At 47.1% G+C, this 20,756-nt stretch overlaps 1 protein-coding gene across 2 annotated transcripts in view; it reads left to right on the plus strand.

Annotated features, from left to right (window-relative positions):
• Positions 1-8,022: 8,022 nt before the first annotated feature.
• The window catches only part of ANKS6 (ankyrin repeat and sterile alpha motif domain containing 6), a 180,458-nt gene continuing 167,724 nt past the window's right edge, over positions 8,023-20,756 (plus strand). Inside the window, exon 1 of one of the 2 annotated variants that reach the window (XM_040432916.1) lies at positions 8,023-8,446. In XM_040432916.1, coding sequence (XP_040288850.1) covers positions 8,133-8,446 — 314 coding nt within the window. In that variant the 5' untranslated portion in view covers positions 8,023-8,132. The remainder of the gene's footprint in view (positions 8,447-20,756) is intronic. The other variant, XM_040432917.1, reaches the window with a different exon arrangement.

The raw sequence follows: 20,756 nt of genomic DNA on the forward strand, positions 1-20,756 counted from the left end.
CTCCCCCGGTTATAAACATGTAGTTTTAGAAGCCAAAATCAGGAGTGGATCATAATAGGGCGAAAAAGTAAAAAAGGGCAGTTAAGTTTTTTTAATTCCATGTGGCTGTACCAAAAGTCTTCCAAACACTTTTGTTGGTCACAAGGAACCTTTAAAGGGTTTCTACCACCGGAAATACTGTTATGTAGCTGACTGACATTAGCGATGCGCTAATGTCAGCACTACATAACTGTGTTTTTTACATTTCTCCCTGCAGCCGTTCTGATAAAATAAGCACTTTTATAATATGCTAATGATCCTCTAGGTGCTATGTGGGCATAAAATCAGCACCTAGAGGCTCAGTCCACTCACCCTTTATCCCCCCCAGGTCCCCTGTTCTGCCCGGCCCGCTACTCTTGATTGATGTCACGGTTCGCAGCATCGCTCACTAAATCGCGCGCAGGAGGAATCCGGCACCAGGAGCGCATCATTCACTCACTGCGCCTGCGCCGAATACAGAGGGAAACCCTTTAAAGCTCAGGCACCCTCTAAGTAATTAATCTAAATTGATGCAGTATTTCATCTAATATAAGCCCAAGTATTGAGCGTATATACTATACATTGTTTTTGGTAGGCCAACATTTCTGTATTAAAAATAAATTTTTAATTGGTATTTTATAATGTTCTCATTTTCTGACTTTACTGATTTTTTTTAGTTTTCATTAGCTGTAAGCCATAATCATCAACATTAAAGGGGTATGCTCATCTTCCCTTTTCATACTTACATTCCTTGATCGCGACGTTCACTTCCTGGATTCTTCTCCCGGCCGGGCCACGCTTGCGCAGAAGACTGAAGATTTTCTCCCGGCCGGGCCGCGCAATGTCCTGAACACGCCGCCGAGCATGCGCCATGGTGATTTATTCCTGGCCTGTATAGTACAGAGCCGGCGTGCGCGTTCGCAGCTCTGTACTATACTGGCCAGGAAGAAGTCATCATGGCGCATGCGCAGCGGCGTGCGCGTTCAGGACATTACACAGCCCGGCCGGGAGAGAATCTTCAGTCTTCTGCGCAAGCGCGGCCCGGCGGTATTCGACAGGAGAGGTGGCTGTAACCAGGGCAGACCAAAGACAACATCAGGTAAGAGGGGACTTATTTTCTAAAAAAGGGTGGGAATTGGGTAATAACATTTATTTAGAAAAATGATCACTGTCAAATCATTAACAGATTTAACAGTGATCATTAAGATGAGAATACCCCTTTAAAAGAAATAAATGCTTGAAATAGATAACTCTGTGTGTAATGAATTTATATGCCCGGCAGGATATGAGTTTCACTTTTTGAATCACATTACTGAAATAAATTAACTTTTCGATGATATTCTAATTTATTGACATGCACCTATATGTATCTCTGGACTTTCCCATTCGGGCTCTCCTTTTTACATGAAGTTTGCCATCTCTCGATATCTTCTTATACTGATCTGGAAACAGCCTATGATCATCGTAACATCTTGTCTCTGGAAATTGAGTACTGAGAAACCATACAGGATCTCGCCACTCTTCCAGATGTTCCTACAATTGTCCTATGGGTACAACCCAACACTCCTAAACCCTAAAGAGTCAAGAAGAAGAACCTCCATCTCATTATTAGAAGGCTCATCACAGATGCACCTAGAGGGACTTGTGCAGTGCATATGTTTCTGAGTATTGTTCCATCACTTTTGAACATTTTGTAAGATTTATTTGCAGGGAAGCTTAGCTTTATTTTTCTTAAAAGGGTGTCCGCCTTTGAGTAACCGTCCCATTTTAAGATCCGAAACGCGTAGACGCTAATGCTGTGTGTCTGTACTGTGTCATTAGATATTTTATCGCTTTAAAGAACAAAGGCTATCACTTTTTCATGGGAATCTGGACGTCTCTCCTTGTTTTGGATAAGGCCTCATGCACACGACCGTTGTGTGCATCCGTGGCCGTTGTGCCGTTTTCCGTTTTTTTTCGCGGACCCATTGACTTTCAATGGGTCCGTGGAAAAATCGGAAAATGCACCGTTTTGCAGCCGAGACCGTGATCCGTGTATCCTGTCCGTCAAAAAAATTTGGACCTGTCACTTACCAGTAGGAGGAGCTCCCGGCCGGACCTGTCACTTACCAGTAGGAGGAGCTCCCGACCGGACGCAGACATCGCAGCTCGCAGGTAAGTATAATGGTTCTACAAATTGCTAAGTAACCATGGCAACTGGGACTGCAGTAGCGTCCTGGTTGCCATGGTTACCGATCGGAGCCCCAGCGATTAAACTGGGACTCCGATCGGTACTCTCCGCTGCCACCAATGATAGGGGGGAGATTTTAATTAGGAGGGGGAGGGAGGGGAGAAGGCCCACTGGCCACCAACGAGTTAACTACAGGGGAGGGAGGGGGGGGCCCACTGGCCACCAACGAGTTAACTACAGGGGAGGGAGGGGGGCCGGCCGCAGTGGCCACCAATGAGTTAACTACAGGGGAGGGGGGGCCCTCTGGCCACCAATGAGTTAACTACAGGGGAGGGGGGGGGGGGCGGCCGCACTGGCCACCAATGAGTTAACTACAGGGGAGGGAGGGGGGGGGGCGCCACACTGGCCACCAATGTGTTAACTACAGGGGGGGGGGGGCTGCCCCGGGCTGCCTGGCAGCACCTGCCAGGCAGCAGGGGGCAGTCATGTACACAGTTCTTTTAGTATATTCTAACCTGAAGCGTCCCCATCACCATGGGAACGCCTCTGTGTTAGAATATACTGTCGGATTTGAGTTTCACGATGTAACTGAAATCCGACGGTATATTCTAACATAGAGGCGTTCCCATGGTGATGGGGACGCTTCAAGTTAAAATATACCATCGGATTGGAGAAAACTCCGATCCTATGGTATATTAACTCCTGACTTTACATTGAAAGTCAATAGGGGACGGATCCGTTTAAAATTGCACCATATTGTGTCAACGTCAAACGGATCCGTCCCCATTGACTTGCATTGTAATTCAGGACAGATCCGTTTGGCTCCGCACAGCCAGGCGGACACCAAAACGACTTTTTTTTCATGTCCGTGGATCCTCCAAAAATCAAGGAAGACCCACGGACGAAAAAACGGTCACGGATCACGGAAAAACGGAACCCCGTTTTGCGGACCGCAAAAAAATACGGTCGTGTGCATGAGACCTTATACTCAGGGCCTGGTTTCAGGCTGATCTGTGCCTCCCCAAGTGATTGCATGTGAGTTGAGCCCTTTACTTCTGTTTTTTTTTTTACAGTGGTAAAAAAAGTATATATTTTTTTTCAATGGAACTCTATGGTGAACGGATGCCACTGTATGGCATCAGTCTGAGGCATCCATTTAATGTATACGTTTTTTGTATACTTTAAACGGATGGGAAAAATGTGATGTGAACCCAGCCTTAATTCCAATTACTGGCCTTCCACTGAGCTACCATCTGTTGATAATTGGGTGCAAAAAGTGGACCAATTGTACCAATTTGAGGAAATATCGGCCTGGGAAAATTGCTCTATTCACAGATTCTCCGTTTTTTGGCAGGCCTGGAAGGCGTTCAGACAATTCTATTGCCTATTGTGACACTGGAACTTTGTTCGAGAGACCCAATCACAGCAGTTAACTTGATTGTACTCACTGTACCTGCACAGTTACTTCAGTTTATTCTGTTTAGGGCTCATTCAGATGACCGTATGTGCGGTCCGGATTAGAATAGGACATGCTCTATCTTTTTTGCGGGGCCGCAGAACGGAAGTATGGATGCGAACAGCAGTGTGATGTGGTATCTTTTGTGGCCCCATTGAAATGAATGGGTCTATTCTGCAAAATTTTGGAACGGATGCGGACATATAAATATGGTCATCTGAATGAGCCCTAACTGTTTATGGTATACTTTGATTGCGGCTCGCACAGCTCTATATTTCTTTATTTACCAATAAACACGTTTACATTTTTTTTTTTATTTCACTGCTCCCTGAGTTTGCATTGATGGAGATTATGCCATATAAACCCATTGGTGGGGACCAGGAAAGTATTAGCACCATGGGTCGCCCACTCTATGAGGTCTTATATAATTCTGGATAGCCGTTTTAATAAATCCCCCGTTTTTTAAAGGCCCCCCGCTTCGCGGTAGTTTCCTGCATGGTATTCATTGACTATGTTAATATATTATATTTGTATAAGTTTTGTGTTGTGCATTATGTCACAACCAGCGGCTGTGAACCCACTGTGCCACGTGACCAACCTCCTCTAAGGGACCACATAAGGTAGATTGGAATGCGGAGCAACTGTCCCAGGTGGACCAGATATACGGACGTACTCAATGGGTCTGTGTATATAAGCGTTTTTATTTTTCCACGCATCAGTTCTGCGTTGCGTGAAAATCGCAGCATGTTCTATATTCTGAGTTTTTCACGCAGCCCTGGCCCCATAGAAGTGAATGGGGCTTCAGTGAAAAACGCAAGTGTTTTTCACGGATGGTTGCTAAGAGATGCTGTTTGTAAACCTTCAATTTTTTAGCACGAGCGTGAAAAACGCATCAAAACGAATTGCACCCGCCTGGAAAAAAATTAACAACTAAACGCAATCGCAGACAAAACTGACTGAACTTGCTTGCAAAATGGTGCGAGTTTCACTGAACACATCCTGAAATGCATTGCAGTTGCGTTCCGGGAAGAATCGCGCGATTCTGCAAGCAAGTTCAGTGAGTTTTGTCTGCGATTCCGTTGTTCAGTTTTTTCCGCGCGGGTGCAATGCGTTTTAATGCGTTTTGCACATGCGTGATAAAAAACGGAATGTTTACTAACAACATCTCTTAGCAACCATCCGTGAAAATCGCATCGCTTCCGCACTTGCTTGCGGATGCAATGTGTTTTTCATGCAGCTCCATTCACTTCTATGGGGCCAGCGTTGCGTGAAAAACGCTGAATATAGAACATGCTGCGATTTTCACACAACGCAGAACTGATGCGTGGAAAAAAAACGCTAGTGTACACAGACCCATTGAAATGAATGGGTCAGGATTCAGTGCGGGTGCAATGCGTTCACGTCAAGCATTGCACCCGCGTGGAAAACTCGCTCGTGTGAAAGGGTCCTAACTGTTTACCATTAACACAAAGTACAATGTGTCACGAAAAAACAATCTCGCGCTCCAAAGTTATTACTACATAAAGTGACATGTCAGATTTGCTAAGTTATTTCCATCAGTGAGGGCCCATTCAGACGGCTGTAGTTCTTTTCCGAACCGCAAAACACGGATACTGGCCATGTGCGTTCCGCAATTTGCGGACCGCACATGGCTGCAACCATAATAGAAAATGCCTATTCTTGTCTGCGATTGCGGACAAGAATAGGACATGTTCTATCTTTTCTGCGGAGCTGCAGTACGAAATGATGGATGCGGACAGCACATGGTGTGCTGTCAGGGCCGGTGCAAGAATTTTTGCCAACACAAGCGAAGCTACATTTTGGCGCCCCCCCCTCCATGTCACATTTCTTCCCCATGTCAGATTCCTCCCCCTCCATGGCACATCACCCCCCCTGTCACATTTCTCCCCAAGTCACATTTCTCCCCCATGTCACATGTCTCTCCCCTCAATGTCACATTTCTCCCCCTCCATGTCAAATCACCCCCCATGTCACATTACTCCTCCGTATCACATTTCTCCTCCCATGTCACATGTCTCCCCCTCCATGTCAAATCACCCCCCCATGTCACATTACTCCTCCGTATCACATTTCTCCTCCCATGTCACATTTCTCCCCCTCCATGTCAAACCCCCCCCCCATGTCACATTACTCCTCCGTATCACATTTCTCCCCCATGTCACATTTCTCCCCCTCCATGTCAAATCACCCCCCCATATCACATTACTCCTCCGTATCACATTTCTCCTCCCATGTCACATGTCTCCCCCCTCAATGTCACATTTCTCCCCCTCCATGTCAAATCACCCCCCCATATCACATTACTCCTCCGTATCACATTTCTCCCCCATGTCACATGTCTCCCCCTCCATGTCAAATCACCCCCCCATGTCACATTACTCCTCCGTATCACATTTCTCCTCCCATGTCACATTTCTCCCCCTCCATGTCAAATCACCCCCCCATGTCACATTACTCCTCCGTATCACATTTCTCCTCCCATGTCACATTTCTCCCCCTCCATGTCAAATCACCCCCCCATGTCACATTACTCCTCCGTATCACATTTCTCCTCCCATGTCACATTTCTCCCCCTCCATGTCAAATCACCCCCCCCATATCACATTACTTCTCCGTATCACATTTCTCCTCCCATGTCACATGTCTCCCCCCTCAATGTCCCATTTCTCCCCCTCCATGTCAAATCACCCCCCCATATCACATTACTCCTCCGTATCACATTTCTCCTCCTATGTCACATGTCTCCCCCCTCAATGTCACATTTCTCCCCCTCCATGTCAAATGACCCCCCATGTCACATTACTCCTCCGTATCACATTTCTCCTCCCATGTCACATTTCTCCCCCTCCATGTCAAATCACCCCCCCATGTCACATTACTCCTCCGTATCACATTTCTCCTCCCATGTCACATTTCTCCCCCTCCATGTCAAATCACCGTCCTATGTCACATCAGTCCTCCATGTCACATTTCTCCCCCTCCATCATGTCCATTTCACCACACCCCCCATGTCACATTTCTCCTCGCGGGCCACACAGACAGACTACAGACATTTGTTCAATTGTCTTGTCCCCCCCTCATCATGTCACCCCCCCATTAATGTGTACAAAAAAAGAGCAAGGATTTAACAAGGTAAAAAATCTCATTTTATTAATTATAAATCACATGAACATTACAGGTGAGACTCAAAAGGGACAGAACATGGAGACTGGGCCACAAAAGGGCTCTGCAATGTGGAGAATCACAATGGGGGATAATGTGACCATATACAGCAGGTAACAGACAATTAACAGAAGCTGTGAATATTGGAGTAGTTGCGGGTGCAATTGCTGTCCCCTAGTGTTGAACAACTACCTAGCTCTTATTCACAGCGTCCAAGCAATGGATGCTGTAGGGTGTAATTGGACAGTGCAATACTACTCATAAAGATGGCATATAACAATAACTGTAAATCACTAGTCCCACCCTAATCCAGATACCATGTTACCTACCCATGTTGCTGCTGAAAAATGGTGACACGGTTCACCCACTGCCTCGACCTCAACACGTGTTTCGCCACGTAGGCTTCGTCGGGCTCTAACCCCCCCGTTAATGTTCTGTTATGTAAAAACATTATGCGCTCCGCTCTGCGCTCATCACCTACCAATGCCACCTACGGCAGTCGGCTGTCCGTCTGGTCTGGGCTGGCTGTGTAAGTCGCTGTCACAACTCACAGTCACCAACAGCTCCGCTCCAGTTGCTGCCGCCAGTCACACACCCCCTGACCCCGTTGCGTGCCGCTCTGTGAGTGAGGGCTGGGGCGGGCAGACGGCGGCGCAACTTTGCAACGCCGTCTGGCGCCCCCCCCCCCCCCCCCCCCCCCCGCAAGCAGCTGCTTGGTCTGCTTTATTATAGCGCTGACCCTGTGTGCTGTCCGCATCTTTTGAGGGCCCATAGAAATTAATGGATCCGCAGACCTTCCGTGCGGATCCAATCATACGGCCGTGTGAATGAGCCCTTATTGTGAGACAAAACTAGGTGCAGCAGGTCCAGTACACAGAACTGGTGCAGATCTTTCCATTTTATGTCGATGGTTTTGGATCACAATAACTGAAGTGTGAACTCAGCCTAAGCTCAGTCCGGAAGGTGAAAGGGGTTAATGTGTTACTAGAAAGAATTTGTACTTGTTTTATTTGCCCACTGAGAAAAGCCATCTTGGAGGAGAACATCGTATGAAATCCCAGGCAGCCAGTATACAGTGAACTGTCCCGAGGAGGACCCAGTTGTCCCCTCCTGACGCGGACCATGACCACCCCGAGCCGCCGCGCCAGCAGGGTGCTGAGCAGTCCGGCCGCGCATGCGCACTCGGGGAGTAAACTTGGCGTAACTAGGAATGTCCCTGGAGTCGGGGGGTCTTCAGAGGAATGTCAGCCGGTTGTGTGCGCGCGCCGGTGACCCGGTAGTGTAGTACACCGGGAACTCGGGAGCATGGAGTGCACGATTCCAGCTCAGTGCCAGCTGCTGTTCCGCGCCTGTGAGGACGGAGACCTGGAAGGTGCCCGCCGGCTGCTGGAGCCCGACACGGCCAGCCTCGGGAGCCGGGCGGGGGAGGCGGCGCCGGACTCTCCAGGTCAGAGCTCCGCGCTGGTTCCTGTGGACTCCACGGACGAGGACGGGAACACGGGGCTGCAGCTGGCGGCCGGGGGCGGCCACGAACCGCTGGTCCGGTTTCTGCTGAGGAAAGGGGCCTCTGTGGACAGCCGGAACCACTATGGCTGGACGCCGCTCATGCAGACTGCCAGGTACAGCCCCTCACACCGCTGGGGAACTACAGTTCCCAGCATGAAACCTGCCAGGGCCGAGAGCGGTTCTTATCCATATAGTTGCCATCTCTGAAGAATTGCGTTTTAGGGAGATTGAAATGACTTTCCCCTCCATTTTAGCACCACCACAGTGCCAGCTAGATAGTGCCCAGTGAGCAGCGCCAGAGTTTTATCATTACCGAGTACTTTCACACTAGCGGTTCTCTTTTCCGGTATTGAGTTCAGTCAATACCGGAAAAAAAACGGATCAGTTTTACCCTAGGGGCTCATGCACACGACCGTTGGTGTCCCGTGCTGTGAACCGCAAATTGCGGTCCGCAATGCACGGGCACCTTCCGTGGGCCAGGTGCATGGGGATTGCAGACCCATTCACTTGAATGGGTCCGCGATCCCTCCGTTCCGCAAAAAGATAGAGCATGTTCTATCTTTTTGCGGTGCGGAGGCACGGAACGGAACCCCAGAAAGCACTCCGTAGTGCTTCCGTAGTGTTCCGTTAAGCATATCCGGATTTGTGGACCCGTGATAGGGAATGACAACGGAACGGTGCCCGTGTATCGCGGATCCGCAAATACGGTGCGTAATACGGGAACAGGACCCTAACGGTCGTGTGCATGAGCTCTAATGCATTCTGAATGGAGAGCATTCCGTTCAGGATGCATCAGTTCACTCCCTCTTTTTTTTCTCAGTTTTTTGGACAGAGAAAATTCCGCAGCATGCTGCAGTTTTCTCTCCGGCCAAAAATACTGTACACTTGCCGGAATGCCGGCATTAATTTACATTAAGTGTTCCGGCAAAACGGATCCGGTTTTCCAGTCTGCACATAAATGCAATAAAAATTAATACCGGATCCGTTTTTCCAGATGACACTGGACTGCCTGCCGGAATCTTCTGCCGCATGTGTGAAAGTACCCTGACTCGCTTTATTGTCCCGTTGGATTATTTTTTTTTTATGTTCTAAAATAAGAAAAAAAATCTTCCGTCCACTTCTCTAGTGATCCAGCACAGCGGGTTCACAAGCTGCCAGTATCAGAACTTTCACACTAGTGTTATTCTTTTCCAGCACTGAGTTCTGTCCTAGGGGCTCAATACCGGAAAAGAACTGATCAGTTTTATCCTAATGCATTCTGAATGGAGAGCAATCCGTTCAGGATGTCTTCAGTTCAGTCACTTTCACACTTGCGGCAGAGGATTCCGGCAGGCAGTTCCGTCACTGGAACTGCCTGGCGTATACGGCAATCCGGACGCAAACGGATGGCATTTGTCAGACGCATCCGGGTGTGGATCCGTCTGACAAATGCATTGAAATACCGGATCCGTCTCTCCGGTGTCACCCGGAAAAACGGATCCGGTATTTATTTTTTTCACAGATTTAAAGGTCTGCGCATTAATGCTGGATCCGTTTTGCCGAAACACTTAATGGATCCGTCAATGTGGCAATTCGGCACTAATACTCTTCAATGTAAATTAATGCCGGATCCGACATTCCGGCAAGTGTTCAGTATTTTTGGCCGGAGAGAAAACTGCAGCATGCTGCGGTATTTTCTCCGTCGAAAAAAACGTAAAAGGGACTGAACTGATGCATCCTGAACGGAATGCTCTCCATTCAGAATGCATTAGGATACAACAGTATTGAGCCCCTGTCACGGAACTCAATACCGGAAAAGAAAACCGCTAGTGTGAAAGTACCCAAAATACCACAGCATGCTGCAGTTTTCTCTCCGGCCAAAAATCCTGAACACTTGCTGGAATGGCATTAATTTCCATTGAAATGTATTCGTGCCGGATCTGGCATTAAAATTGCCGCATTGACGGATCCGTTCTTCCGGTCTGCGCATGTGCAGACCTTTAAATCTGTGAAAAAAAATAAATACCAGATCAGTTTTTCCGGATGACACCGGAGAGTCGGGCCCCTTATTTCAATGCATTTGTCAGACAGATCCGCATCCGTTTGCGTCCGGATTGCCTGCGACGGAACTGCCTGCCGGAATCCTCTGCCGCAAGTGTGAAAGTACCCTAAGGCTACTTTCACACTAGTGTTTCTATTTTCCGGTATTGAGTTCTGTCATAGGGTCGCAATACCGGAAAAAAATGCTTAGTTTTGTCCACATTCATTGTTAACGGGGACAAAACGTAACTGAACAAAACGGAATGCTCCAAAATGCAATTCGTTCCGTTCTCATACCGGAGAGCAGCAAGCTGCGTTTTTTCTTTCTGTCCTGGGATGCGGAACAAAACGGATCCGGCATGACCCACCCGCAAGTCAATGGGGACTTTTCTCTGACACAATAAAAAGCGGATCCGCCCCCCATTGACTTTCATGGGAGTCTTGACTATGTTAAAGATAATACAACCGGATCCGTTCATAACGGATGCAGACGGTTGTATTATCAGTAACGGAAGCGTTTTTGCTGAACCCTGCCGGATCCAGTAAAAACGCTGGTGTGAAAGTAGCCTTAGCTAATGGTCTGTTGTCATGTGCCGTGCTTACTGGCATCACCAAGCAGTGCCGCCGCTTCCGTGCTGGATCGGCAGGGAACTGAAGAGGCGAGTAGTGTTTACTGGGGGCAGGGGGCGTTTCTCACTATTCTTTGTGAGGCTCTAATGGCATCCTGTCCCTTTAATAGGGAGACATTTAGTTTATACACCCGCTTTCATCACAAAACCTTGTGAGATGTGGCGTCTTCCTCCCTTTCCTAGTGAGGCCTCATTCACACGACTGTAGGCCGTCTATGCCTGTATTACGGACCGTAAACGGCAGTTCTGCAATATAAGGGCATCAGCCGTGTGAATCACAGATGCGGACAATTGTGAAGATGCGGGTGGAGCAGAGTCACAGATAGGAAGCCCATTGAAGCATTTCCGTGGGCTTTTTGGTCCCTGTCTTTGTACCACAAAAGATAGGACATGTCATATCTTTTGCCGTATATTGTGGATTGCCGACTCATTCAAGTCAATGGGTCCTTGCCGCAATACGAGATAAACACAGCCGGTGCCCAAGCATTGCGGAACTCCGTGGAGCCCATACATTTTATGGTAGGACAGAGGCTATATTATTAACGAAGTTTACAAACGAATTGCGTTCGGATACCGCAATCCTAAGGTTTCTCATGAGTCGTGTGTCTGCGAGAGCTCCCGTCCTGACCTATGTAGCACTGACAGGGTCACATAGCATTATATTGATATCTGAGGCTATGTAACCCTTACAGTTCTGGAATGTGTCTTATAAGACCTCATCTACACAACCGTTGTTCTGGTCCGCATCCGAGCCGCAGTTTTTGAGGCTCAGGTGTGGACCCATTCACTTCAATGGGGCCGCAAAAGATGCGGACAGCACTCCGTGTGCTGTCCAGATCCGTTGCTCCGTTACGTGGCCCCGCAAAAGAAATATAACATGTCCTATTCTTGTCCGTTTTGCTCCTGTGCGATCCAACCGCTCCTGAGGGCAACAGCCTCAAAAGTGTCACTGGGCATGCGCCGAGCCCAGTGACGACGTCTTATCGCTGTTACCCTCAGGAGCGGTTGGATCGCACAAGTGCAGGCTGTAGGCGGTACTGCGCCTGCGCGAGATTTCAGCCGGACGAATTGAAGATTCCAGGTGCGTGGCTTGAATGAATTAGCTGACGTAGCAGAGGGGGCGGCGCTGTTAAACTAGGGTGTGGGACGATACTGCAGAACGAGGAGGCGTGCTTGGGCTCTAAAGGCAGTCTAGGCACTGCAGGGGGGCGTTACTGGGCTCAGAGGGTGAAAAATAACGCCCCTCTGGGCACCTTTAGGGTTCATTTGCATAATACAAAGATTGCTTTTTTAGCAAAATGAAAGCATGAAAATAAGAAAGAAAACCACTGCAGGAGAGAAGGTATTTTATTAAACATGGCAATGGTGACCGCTTAATATGGTCAAACCAGGTGACAGATTCCCTTTAACATTCCCCATATGTCTACTTTATGTTGGCATCATTTTGTAAATGTCATTTTATTTTTTGGGGACGTTCAAAGGCTTAGAATTTTAGAAGCAATTCTTAAAATGTTTCAGAAAATTTCCAAAACCCACTTTTTAACTCCTTAAAGGGGTTCTGCACTTTAATTTAACTGATGATCTTAGCCACGCCCATGCTAGTTTATATTAGTCGTGACGTCAGTGTGCCGGTGGCCCAGCCGTAAACAGTGAGAAGGCCGCGGCGCTGCTGGAGCTCCGCTGCCTTCTCAAACAGCTAATCGCGGGGGTCCCGGGTGTCGGACCCCCGCCGATCAGAAGCTGATGATCTATCCAGAGGATAGATCATCAGTTAAATTAAAGTGCAGAACCCCTTTAAGGACACAGCCATATTAGGACCAGGCCATTTTTTGCAAATCTGACCAGTGTCACTTTAAGTGGTGATAACTTTAAAACGCTTTGACTTATCCAGGCCATTCTGAGATTTTTTCGTCACATATTGTACTTCATGACACTGGTAAAATGGAGTAAAAAAAATTCATTTTTATTTATAAAAAAATATCAAATTGGCCAAAATTTTGGAAAAATTAGCAAATTTCCAAGTTTCAATTTCTTTACTTTTATAATACATAGTAATACCTCCAAAAATAGTTATTACTTTACATTCCCCATATGTCTAATTCATGTTTGGATCATTTTGGGAATGACATTTTAGTTTTTGGGGACGTTACAAGGCTTAGAAGCAAATCTTGAAATTTTTCAGATTTTGCTGGACTGGTTTATTTACACCATGTCCCATTTGAAGCCCCCCTGATGCACCCCTAGAGTAGAAACTCCATAAAAGTGACCCCATTTTGGAAACTACGGGATAAGGTGACAGTTTTGTTGGGACTATTTTTAGGGTACATATGATTTTTGGTTGCCATAAACTGTTGAGGAACACCTAAAGGGTTAATAAGGTTTGTAAAATCAGTTTTGAATACCTTGAGGGGTGTAGTTTCTTAGATGGGGTCACTTTTATGGAGTTTCTACTCTAGGGGTGCATCAGGGGGGCTTCAAATGGGACATGGTGCCAAAAAAAAAAGGCCATCAAAATCTGTCTTCCAGAAACCATACGGCGTTCCTTTCCTTCTGCGCCCTGCCGTTTGGTCATACAGCAGTGTACGACCACATATGGGGTGTTTCTGTAAATTGCAGAATCGGGGTAATAAATATTACGTTTTGTTTGGCTGTTAACCCTTGCTTTGTTACTGGAAAAAAACTGATTAAAATGGAAAATTTGCCCAAAAATTGCGGTTTTGGCACCGTTTTTTTTTTTTTTTTTTTTGACTGTTCATCTGAGGGGTTAGGTCATTGGGTATTTCTATAGAGCAGATTCTTACGGACGCGGCGATACCTAATATGTCTACTTTTTTTAAATTCATTTATGTTTTACACTATATTATCTTTTTATAAACAATAAAAACACATTTTAGTATCTCGATAGTCTGAGTCATTATTTTTTTTTTTAGCCGATTATCTTAGGTAGGGGCTCATTTTTTGCGGGATGAGAGGACAGTTTTATTGGCACTATTTTGGGGGGCATATGATTTTTTATATCGGTTGCTATTGCAATTTTTGTGATGTAAGGTGACAAAAATTATATATTTTTTGCACCGTTTTTATAAAAAAAATTTGACATTGTTCATCTGAGGGGTTGGTGGGGTATTTTTATAGAGCAGATTCTTACGGACGCGGCGATACCTAATATGTCTATGTATTTATTTTAGTTTTACTAAATAATATTTTTTATTTTTTAAGTTTGTGTCTCAAGTCTGAAAACCATAGTTTTTTTTATCCGATTGTCAGTGGCCAAATTGGGATATAAATTTTGTACTCCATGGATGTGTGGTACTCCCTGAAGCAACCAATAATGCAGAGGCCCGGATGATCGGGGCACGTGTCACACTGAGTAGTCGTGTCCTTCCGTATCCCCCTCCTGTGACACACTCTGCACCTTTTTTGGGTTCGTCCCTTCTTTCCAGTATGGGGGACCACACCTGGAAAGTGTTGGCCAGGGACGATCCGGGCGCCTCCAGTTCCCGAGGTACTCCGGCCTGCTCTTTCCCGGTCAGAAAAGATCAGGTCGTTGAGGACTGCCTCATAGAACTGAAGGAAAGTCCCTGTGTTGCCAGCGCTCCGGGACAGCACAAGAGAGTTGTACAAGGCAACCTGTACAAAGTAGACCGCAACTTTTTTGTACCATGCCCGGGTTTTGCGCATGGCATTATATGGCTTGAGGACTTGATCAGAGAGATCAACTCCTCCCATATACCGATTGTAGTCGATGATACAATCGGGCTTGAGGACTGTTGCCGCGGTACCTCGCACAGGGACAGGGGTGATGCCGTTACCGTGAATTGTGGGCAGTACAAGGACATCCCTCTTGTCCTTATATCTGACCAGCAACAGGTTTTCATTGGTAAGGGCACGGGTCGCACCCCTGGGGATAGGTACCTGGAGGGGGTGGGTAGGGAGGCTGCGTTGATTTTTCCACACGGTCCCACAAGCGGACGTGGATCTGGCGGCGAGGGACTGGAACAAGGGGATACTAGTATAAAAGTTATCTACGTACAGGTGGTAACCCTTATCTAGCAGTGGGTGCATAAGGTCTCACACAAGTTTCCCGCTAACACCCAGAGTGGGGGGGAGTGTGTGTGCGTGATAAACTTTATTTGGTGTGCGTGTGTTTGGGGGCACGGGTGTTCGCAAACTTACCCTAAACCTAACAGACCAAAAAAAAAAAAAAATGGAAAAAAAGGCCAAAAAAGTGAAAAAAATTAAATTCAAAATCGCTGATCAACTGTCCGAAGTTGGTCAGCGGTGGGGTGTGCGATGCGCTAAGAGTGCCGGCCACAGTCAGCGTACGCAGGAAAAATAAATAAAAACTGCTTGCGCCCCAAAAAAGTTGTGGGGGGGGGGCCGGGTGGGCAAGCTGCAGCACCCCTGCGGGGTCTAGGGTGACACAGACAACCGATTTTAGGTCTAGGGTCACACAGACACCCGATTTAGGGTGATGCAACAATTTTTTTTTATTTTTTCTCACTAACTTTCCCTGAATATCCCTGCCTAACCTAACCTTTCCCTAAATACCTGGGTGCACAGATGGGGGTGCTGGGGCACAGATGGGGTGCTTGCTGACGATCCCTGCACAGATAGGGGTGCTGGCTCTGAGATCCGACGTGCAGCGCTCCTCTCTCCTCGGCTCCCGGACTGAAAAGGAGGAAGAGAGGAGCGCTGCAGTAATTTTAACTGCCTGCCCCTGCAGCCGACTAATGAGAGGCGATCCTGAGAGGTGATGTCACATCACCTCTCAAGATTGCAGGATGGTGATTGTTGGTGTGTTATCACACCACCGATCATCATCCTGTTCCGGGTTATCGGGTCCCCAGAGACCCGAATAACCCGGAAACGCAGCAAACCGCAGGTCTGAATTGACCTGCGGTTTGCTGCGATCGCCGGCATCGGGGGGGAGGGGGGCGGGGGGAAGGTCACAGGACCCCCCGGCGCATTGACCCAAGGTGCCTGCTGAATGATTTGAGCAGGCACCGGGTTCCGATCACCGGGCGGCAGTGATCGGAACAATACATGCCGTACCGGTACGTCATGTGTCCTTAAGTACCGGGACAGCATGCTGTACCGCTACGTCATGTGTCCAGAACAGGTTAAGGACCAGTTCAGGTCTGAAGTCACTTTGTGAGGCTTACACATGTGGTCGTAAACTGCTGTACGGGCACACGGCAGGACGCAGAAGAAAAGGAGCGCCATATGGTTTTTGGAAGGCAGATTTTGCTGAACTGTTTTTTAGATGCCATGTGCCATTTGAAGCCCCCCTGATGCATCCTTACAGTAGAAACTCCACAAAATTGACCCCATTTTGGAAACTAGGGGATAAGGTGCCAGTTTTATTGGTACTATTGTGGGGTACATATGATTTTTATTTGCTCTATATTACGTTTTTTGTGAGACAATGTAACAAAAAAATGGCTGTTTTGGCACAGTTTTTATTTTTTACTTTTTACAACATTCATCTGACAGGGTAGATCATGTGCTATTTTTATAGAGCTGGTTGTTACGGACGCGGCGATACCTAGGTTTTCCAAGGTTTATTTTCTGCCATTTGGACATACTCTTAGGGCTCTTTCACACGAGTGTGTCCCTTGCGTGAATCATGCTCCGTGTGATAGAGGGATCGTGTGGTCTGCGTTATGATGACTGATAATACTGTGTGCCTCTGTAACAGAATCATACTGACAGCTTTATGTCACTATGGTTCTGTAGAAGTAAGGTCACACAGTATTATCAATCAACATAACGCTGTGCGCTTCCTAAGTCCAGATCGCACGATCCCTATCTCCCACGGAACGTGATTTCCGCAAGGGACACGCTAGTCAAATGATTTGGAAGCTGGTACGATCATGAGTATGATGTAGAAAAGCTTGGTACACGTATACATATGGATACAGGCACCTGTGTCGCTCACAGTTCTATAGTCCTTCCTGAGAGGCCTGACATGTGTACGGTAAAGCACGTCTTAGGGCTGTGCAGTACATATGGATCTATTCACATTGCCAGCCCCTCAGACCTGTTTGGGACACATCACTGTATAGAAGGGCTTTGTTGCATTTACCGCTCTTTACAGCTAGTCACATGTGGTTGCCATGTGTCACACCGCAGTGTCCGGGTCAGCTGTGCTGTCATCTGTACTCTTTAGTGTGCGCATATTAGCGGCTGTACGCTTGGAAATTGTCACCCAGCTACACTTCCTGGAGCAGGACAACTGGAGGGCGCTTGTCAAGTATCACTGATATATTCCCTGCTATTACATGTCATGACTGATGACTAGGACCACGCTTCATTTACTAACTCCAGTTTGCCCTAAAAATGTCACAAGATCCCATTTTGCTACTTTTTTAACGCCCCTTGTGACAATATTTTGTCACACAGGAGTTTTTACACCACGGAGCCTCAGGGGCTGGGCCATCGACCCCAGCAAATTCACTAGCATTTCCAGGCGCAGTAGATTTCACTGCAGGCCGATGGACCAGTGGAGGATGCCTTGCCATATATTAGCCGCATCCTCCGGCAATGGGATTGCTATGTTCATTTAGTTGTTCATGTACATCTTCCCCTTAACCCCTTCAGGACTAAGGTCACGCTTTCTGTGCCAGTCTTGATATCCCTCGTGCTGCCACAGGATGTGCCCAGTTTATGATGAGGCGTACGCTTGTTCTCCTCCTGCAGTCCCTGCTCTTAAACAAAAATCTACCACAGCTCCGAGTTGCCATTGATTTCTAACTGGCATAAATGGAAATGTTTGTTGGGGTGGCTGTCCCCCTTCTCACACTTACCGTGTTCCCTTTAGGGAAAGTGACGAGGACGGCTACTTTCACACTTGCGTTCAGAGCGGGTCCGTCTGGTGTCTGCACAGACGGATCCGCTCCTATAATGCAGATGTTTGGATCCGTTCAGAACGGATCCATCTGCATTATAGTTTAAAAAAAATTCTAAGTGTGAAAGTAGTTCAGACGGATCCGTCCAGACTTTACATTGAAAGTCAACGGGGGATGGATCCGTTTGAAAATTGAGCCTTATTGTGTCAACTTCAAACGGATCCGTCCCCATTGACTTACATTGTAAGTCTGGACGGATCCGCTTGCCTCCGCACGGCCAGGCGGACACCCCGAACGCTGCAAGCAGCGTTCGGGTGTCCGCTTGCTGAGCGGAGCGGAGGCTGAACGCTGCCAGACTGATGCATTCTTAGCGGATCCGCATCCACTGAGAATGCATTAGGGCTGGACGGATCCGTTCGGGGCCGCTTGTGAGAGCCTTCAAATGGAACTCACAAGCGGAACCCCGAACACTAGTGTGAAAGTAGCCTAAAATCAAAGAGATGCAACCGTATAAAAAAAAAAAAAAGTCTGCGACTCTTTAAAGGGGTTATCTCATGTAATGAAGTATGAATTATTGTGTTGTTTATGCCACTACATGCAACTTAACAAATACATGTTCTTATCGATTTCTCCTCCTTTCCTCTATATCTGACCTTCTCAGCGTTATGTACTGGTTGTCAATGGTTACGGCCACCCCAGCGATACTGCCACGGTGGCCGCACTTGCGTGCCATCCTCCTGTGTATTTATTTTAGGCAGTCCGACCTGCCTCACGGGCTTGCGTGATAAATTTCTTGCCTCTGTCCTGTTATTTTCTCTAATGAAATCTCTGCGCATGCGCGTCGTTCTTTATCCTGCACTTGTCACTCCCGTCTATGAGGCGGCTAATGAAAAGAATTACGGCTCACACAGGGGGGCGCACGTACATACAGGAGGCAGAGTTAGTAGATCAGCAGAGCGCTGATACGGCTGACCCTTGACTGAGCAGTTTATCAAAAATGCGAATGCAGATCCCGGAAATGCGGATTCACATCCGTTACAGCCCCATTGAAAGTGAATCGTCCGCAAATTGCGGAACGAATGCGGACCCAAATTACGGACGTGTGAATGGACCCTTAATGCCACCTTTCAGGCACAAGAAAGATGATTATTCTCCCCCATAGTGATATCTCATGAAATTGTTATTAGTTACCATTCCCCATATGTCTACTTGCTGGCATCATTTTGTAAATGTCATTTTATTGTTTTAGGACGTTAGAAGTCTTAGAATTTGAGAATCGATTTTTTAAGAAAATTCACATAATCTAATTTATAAAGGACCAGTTCAGTTATGAAGTCACTTTGTGGGGATTACATAACAGAAACCACCCATAAGTGACCCCATTTGACCCTCTACAACCCACAGATTATTCAGAGCTCATTTTACAAACTTTGTTAACCATTTAGGCTACTTTCACACTAGCGTTTTTGCTCAACCCGGCAGAGCTCAGCAAAAACGCTTCCGTTACTGATAATACTGATAAATACTGATAAAACCATCTGCATCCATTATGAACGGATCCGGTTGTATTATCTTTAGCATAGCCAAGACGGATCCATCATGAACTCCATTGAAAGACCGTAAGGGACGGATCAGTTTTCTATTGTGTCAGAGTTAAACGGATCCGTCCTCATTGACTTGCATTGTGGGTCGTGACTGATCCGTCTTGCTCCGCATCCCATGACGGAAAGAAAACTGCAGCTTGCTGTGGATTTTCTCCGATATGGGAACGCTTTTTATAGCATTCCGTTCTGTTCAGTTAGGTTTTGTCCCTATTGACAATGAATGGGGACAAAATGGAAGCGTTCTGGTATTGAGACCCTATGACTGATCTCAATACCGGAAAATGTAAACGCTAGTGTGAAAGTAGCCTTAGGTGTTCCACACGAATTAAAGGAAAATGGAGGTGATATGTCACTTTATTTACTTTTATTATAATCCATTTTTACTGTAACACACCAAGGGTTAACAGCCAAACAAAAACAAACCTCAATAATTATTGTCTTGATTCTTCAGTTTACAGAAAACACCTCATATGTGGTTTGTAAACTGCTGACTGGGGCACACTGCAGGGCTCAGAAGGGAGGGAGTGCCAGATGGGTTTTGGAGGGCAGATTTCACTGGAATAATATTCAGGCACCATGTTGCATTTGAAGCCACACTGATGGACCCCTATAGTGGAAACACCTAAAAAGTGACCCAATTTTGAAAACTACCCCCCCTCCCCCCCCAGAGTATTTCAAGGGGTGTAGTGAGTGCTTTGGCCCAACAAGCAATTTATAGCATTTAGAAACTAGGGATGTCCCGATACCATTTTTTTAAGACTGAGTACGAGTACCGATACTTTTATTTAAGTACTCACCGATACCAATTACCGATACTAATTTTAACAATAAAATACACACACATGTATTTTCTGACCACTGACCAACCAAAAGGCCCAAAAACAGAACTATAACATTCCAAGGAGACATTATACTGTATGGGGGCCACAAAGAGACGTTATACTGTATGGGGGCAGCCACAAGGAGACGTTATACTGTATGGGGACAGCCACAAGGAGACGTTACACTGTATGGGGCCAGCCACAAGGAGACGTTATACTGTATGGGGGGCAGCCACAAGGAGACGTTACACTGTATGGGGGGCAGCCACAAGGAGACGTTACACTGTATGGGGGGCAGCCACAAGGAGACGTTACACTGTATGGGGGGCAGCCACAAGGAGACGTTACACTGTATGGGGGGCAGCCACAAGGAGACGTTACACTGTATGGGGGGCAGCCACAAGGAGACGTTACACTGTATGGGGGGCAGCCACAAGGAGACGTTATACTGTATGGGGGCAGCCACAAGGAGACGTTATACTGTATGGGGGGCAGCCAC

The sequence above is a fragment of the Bufo bufo genome, chromosome 5, assembly GCF_905171765.1.
Source record: "Bufo bufo chromosome 5, aBufBuf1.1, whole genome shotgun sequence".
Classification (NCBI taxonomy): Eukaryota; Metazoa; Chordata; class Amphibia; order Anura; family Bufonidae; genus Bufo; species Bufo bufo.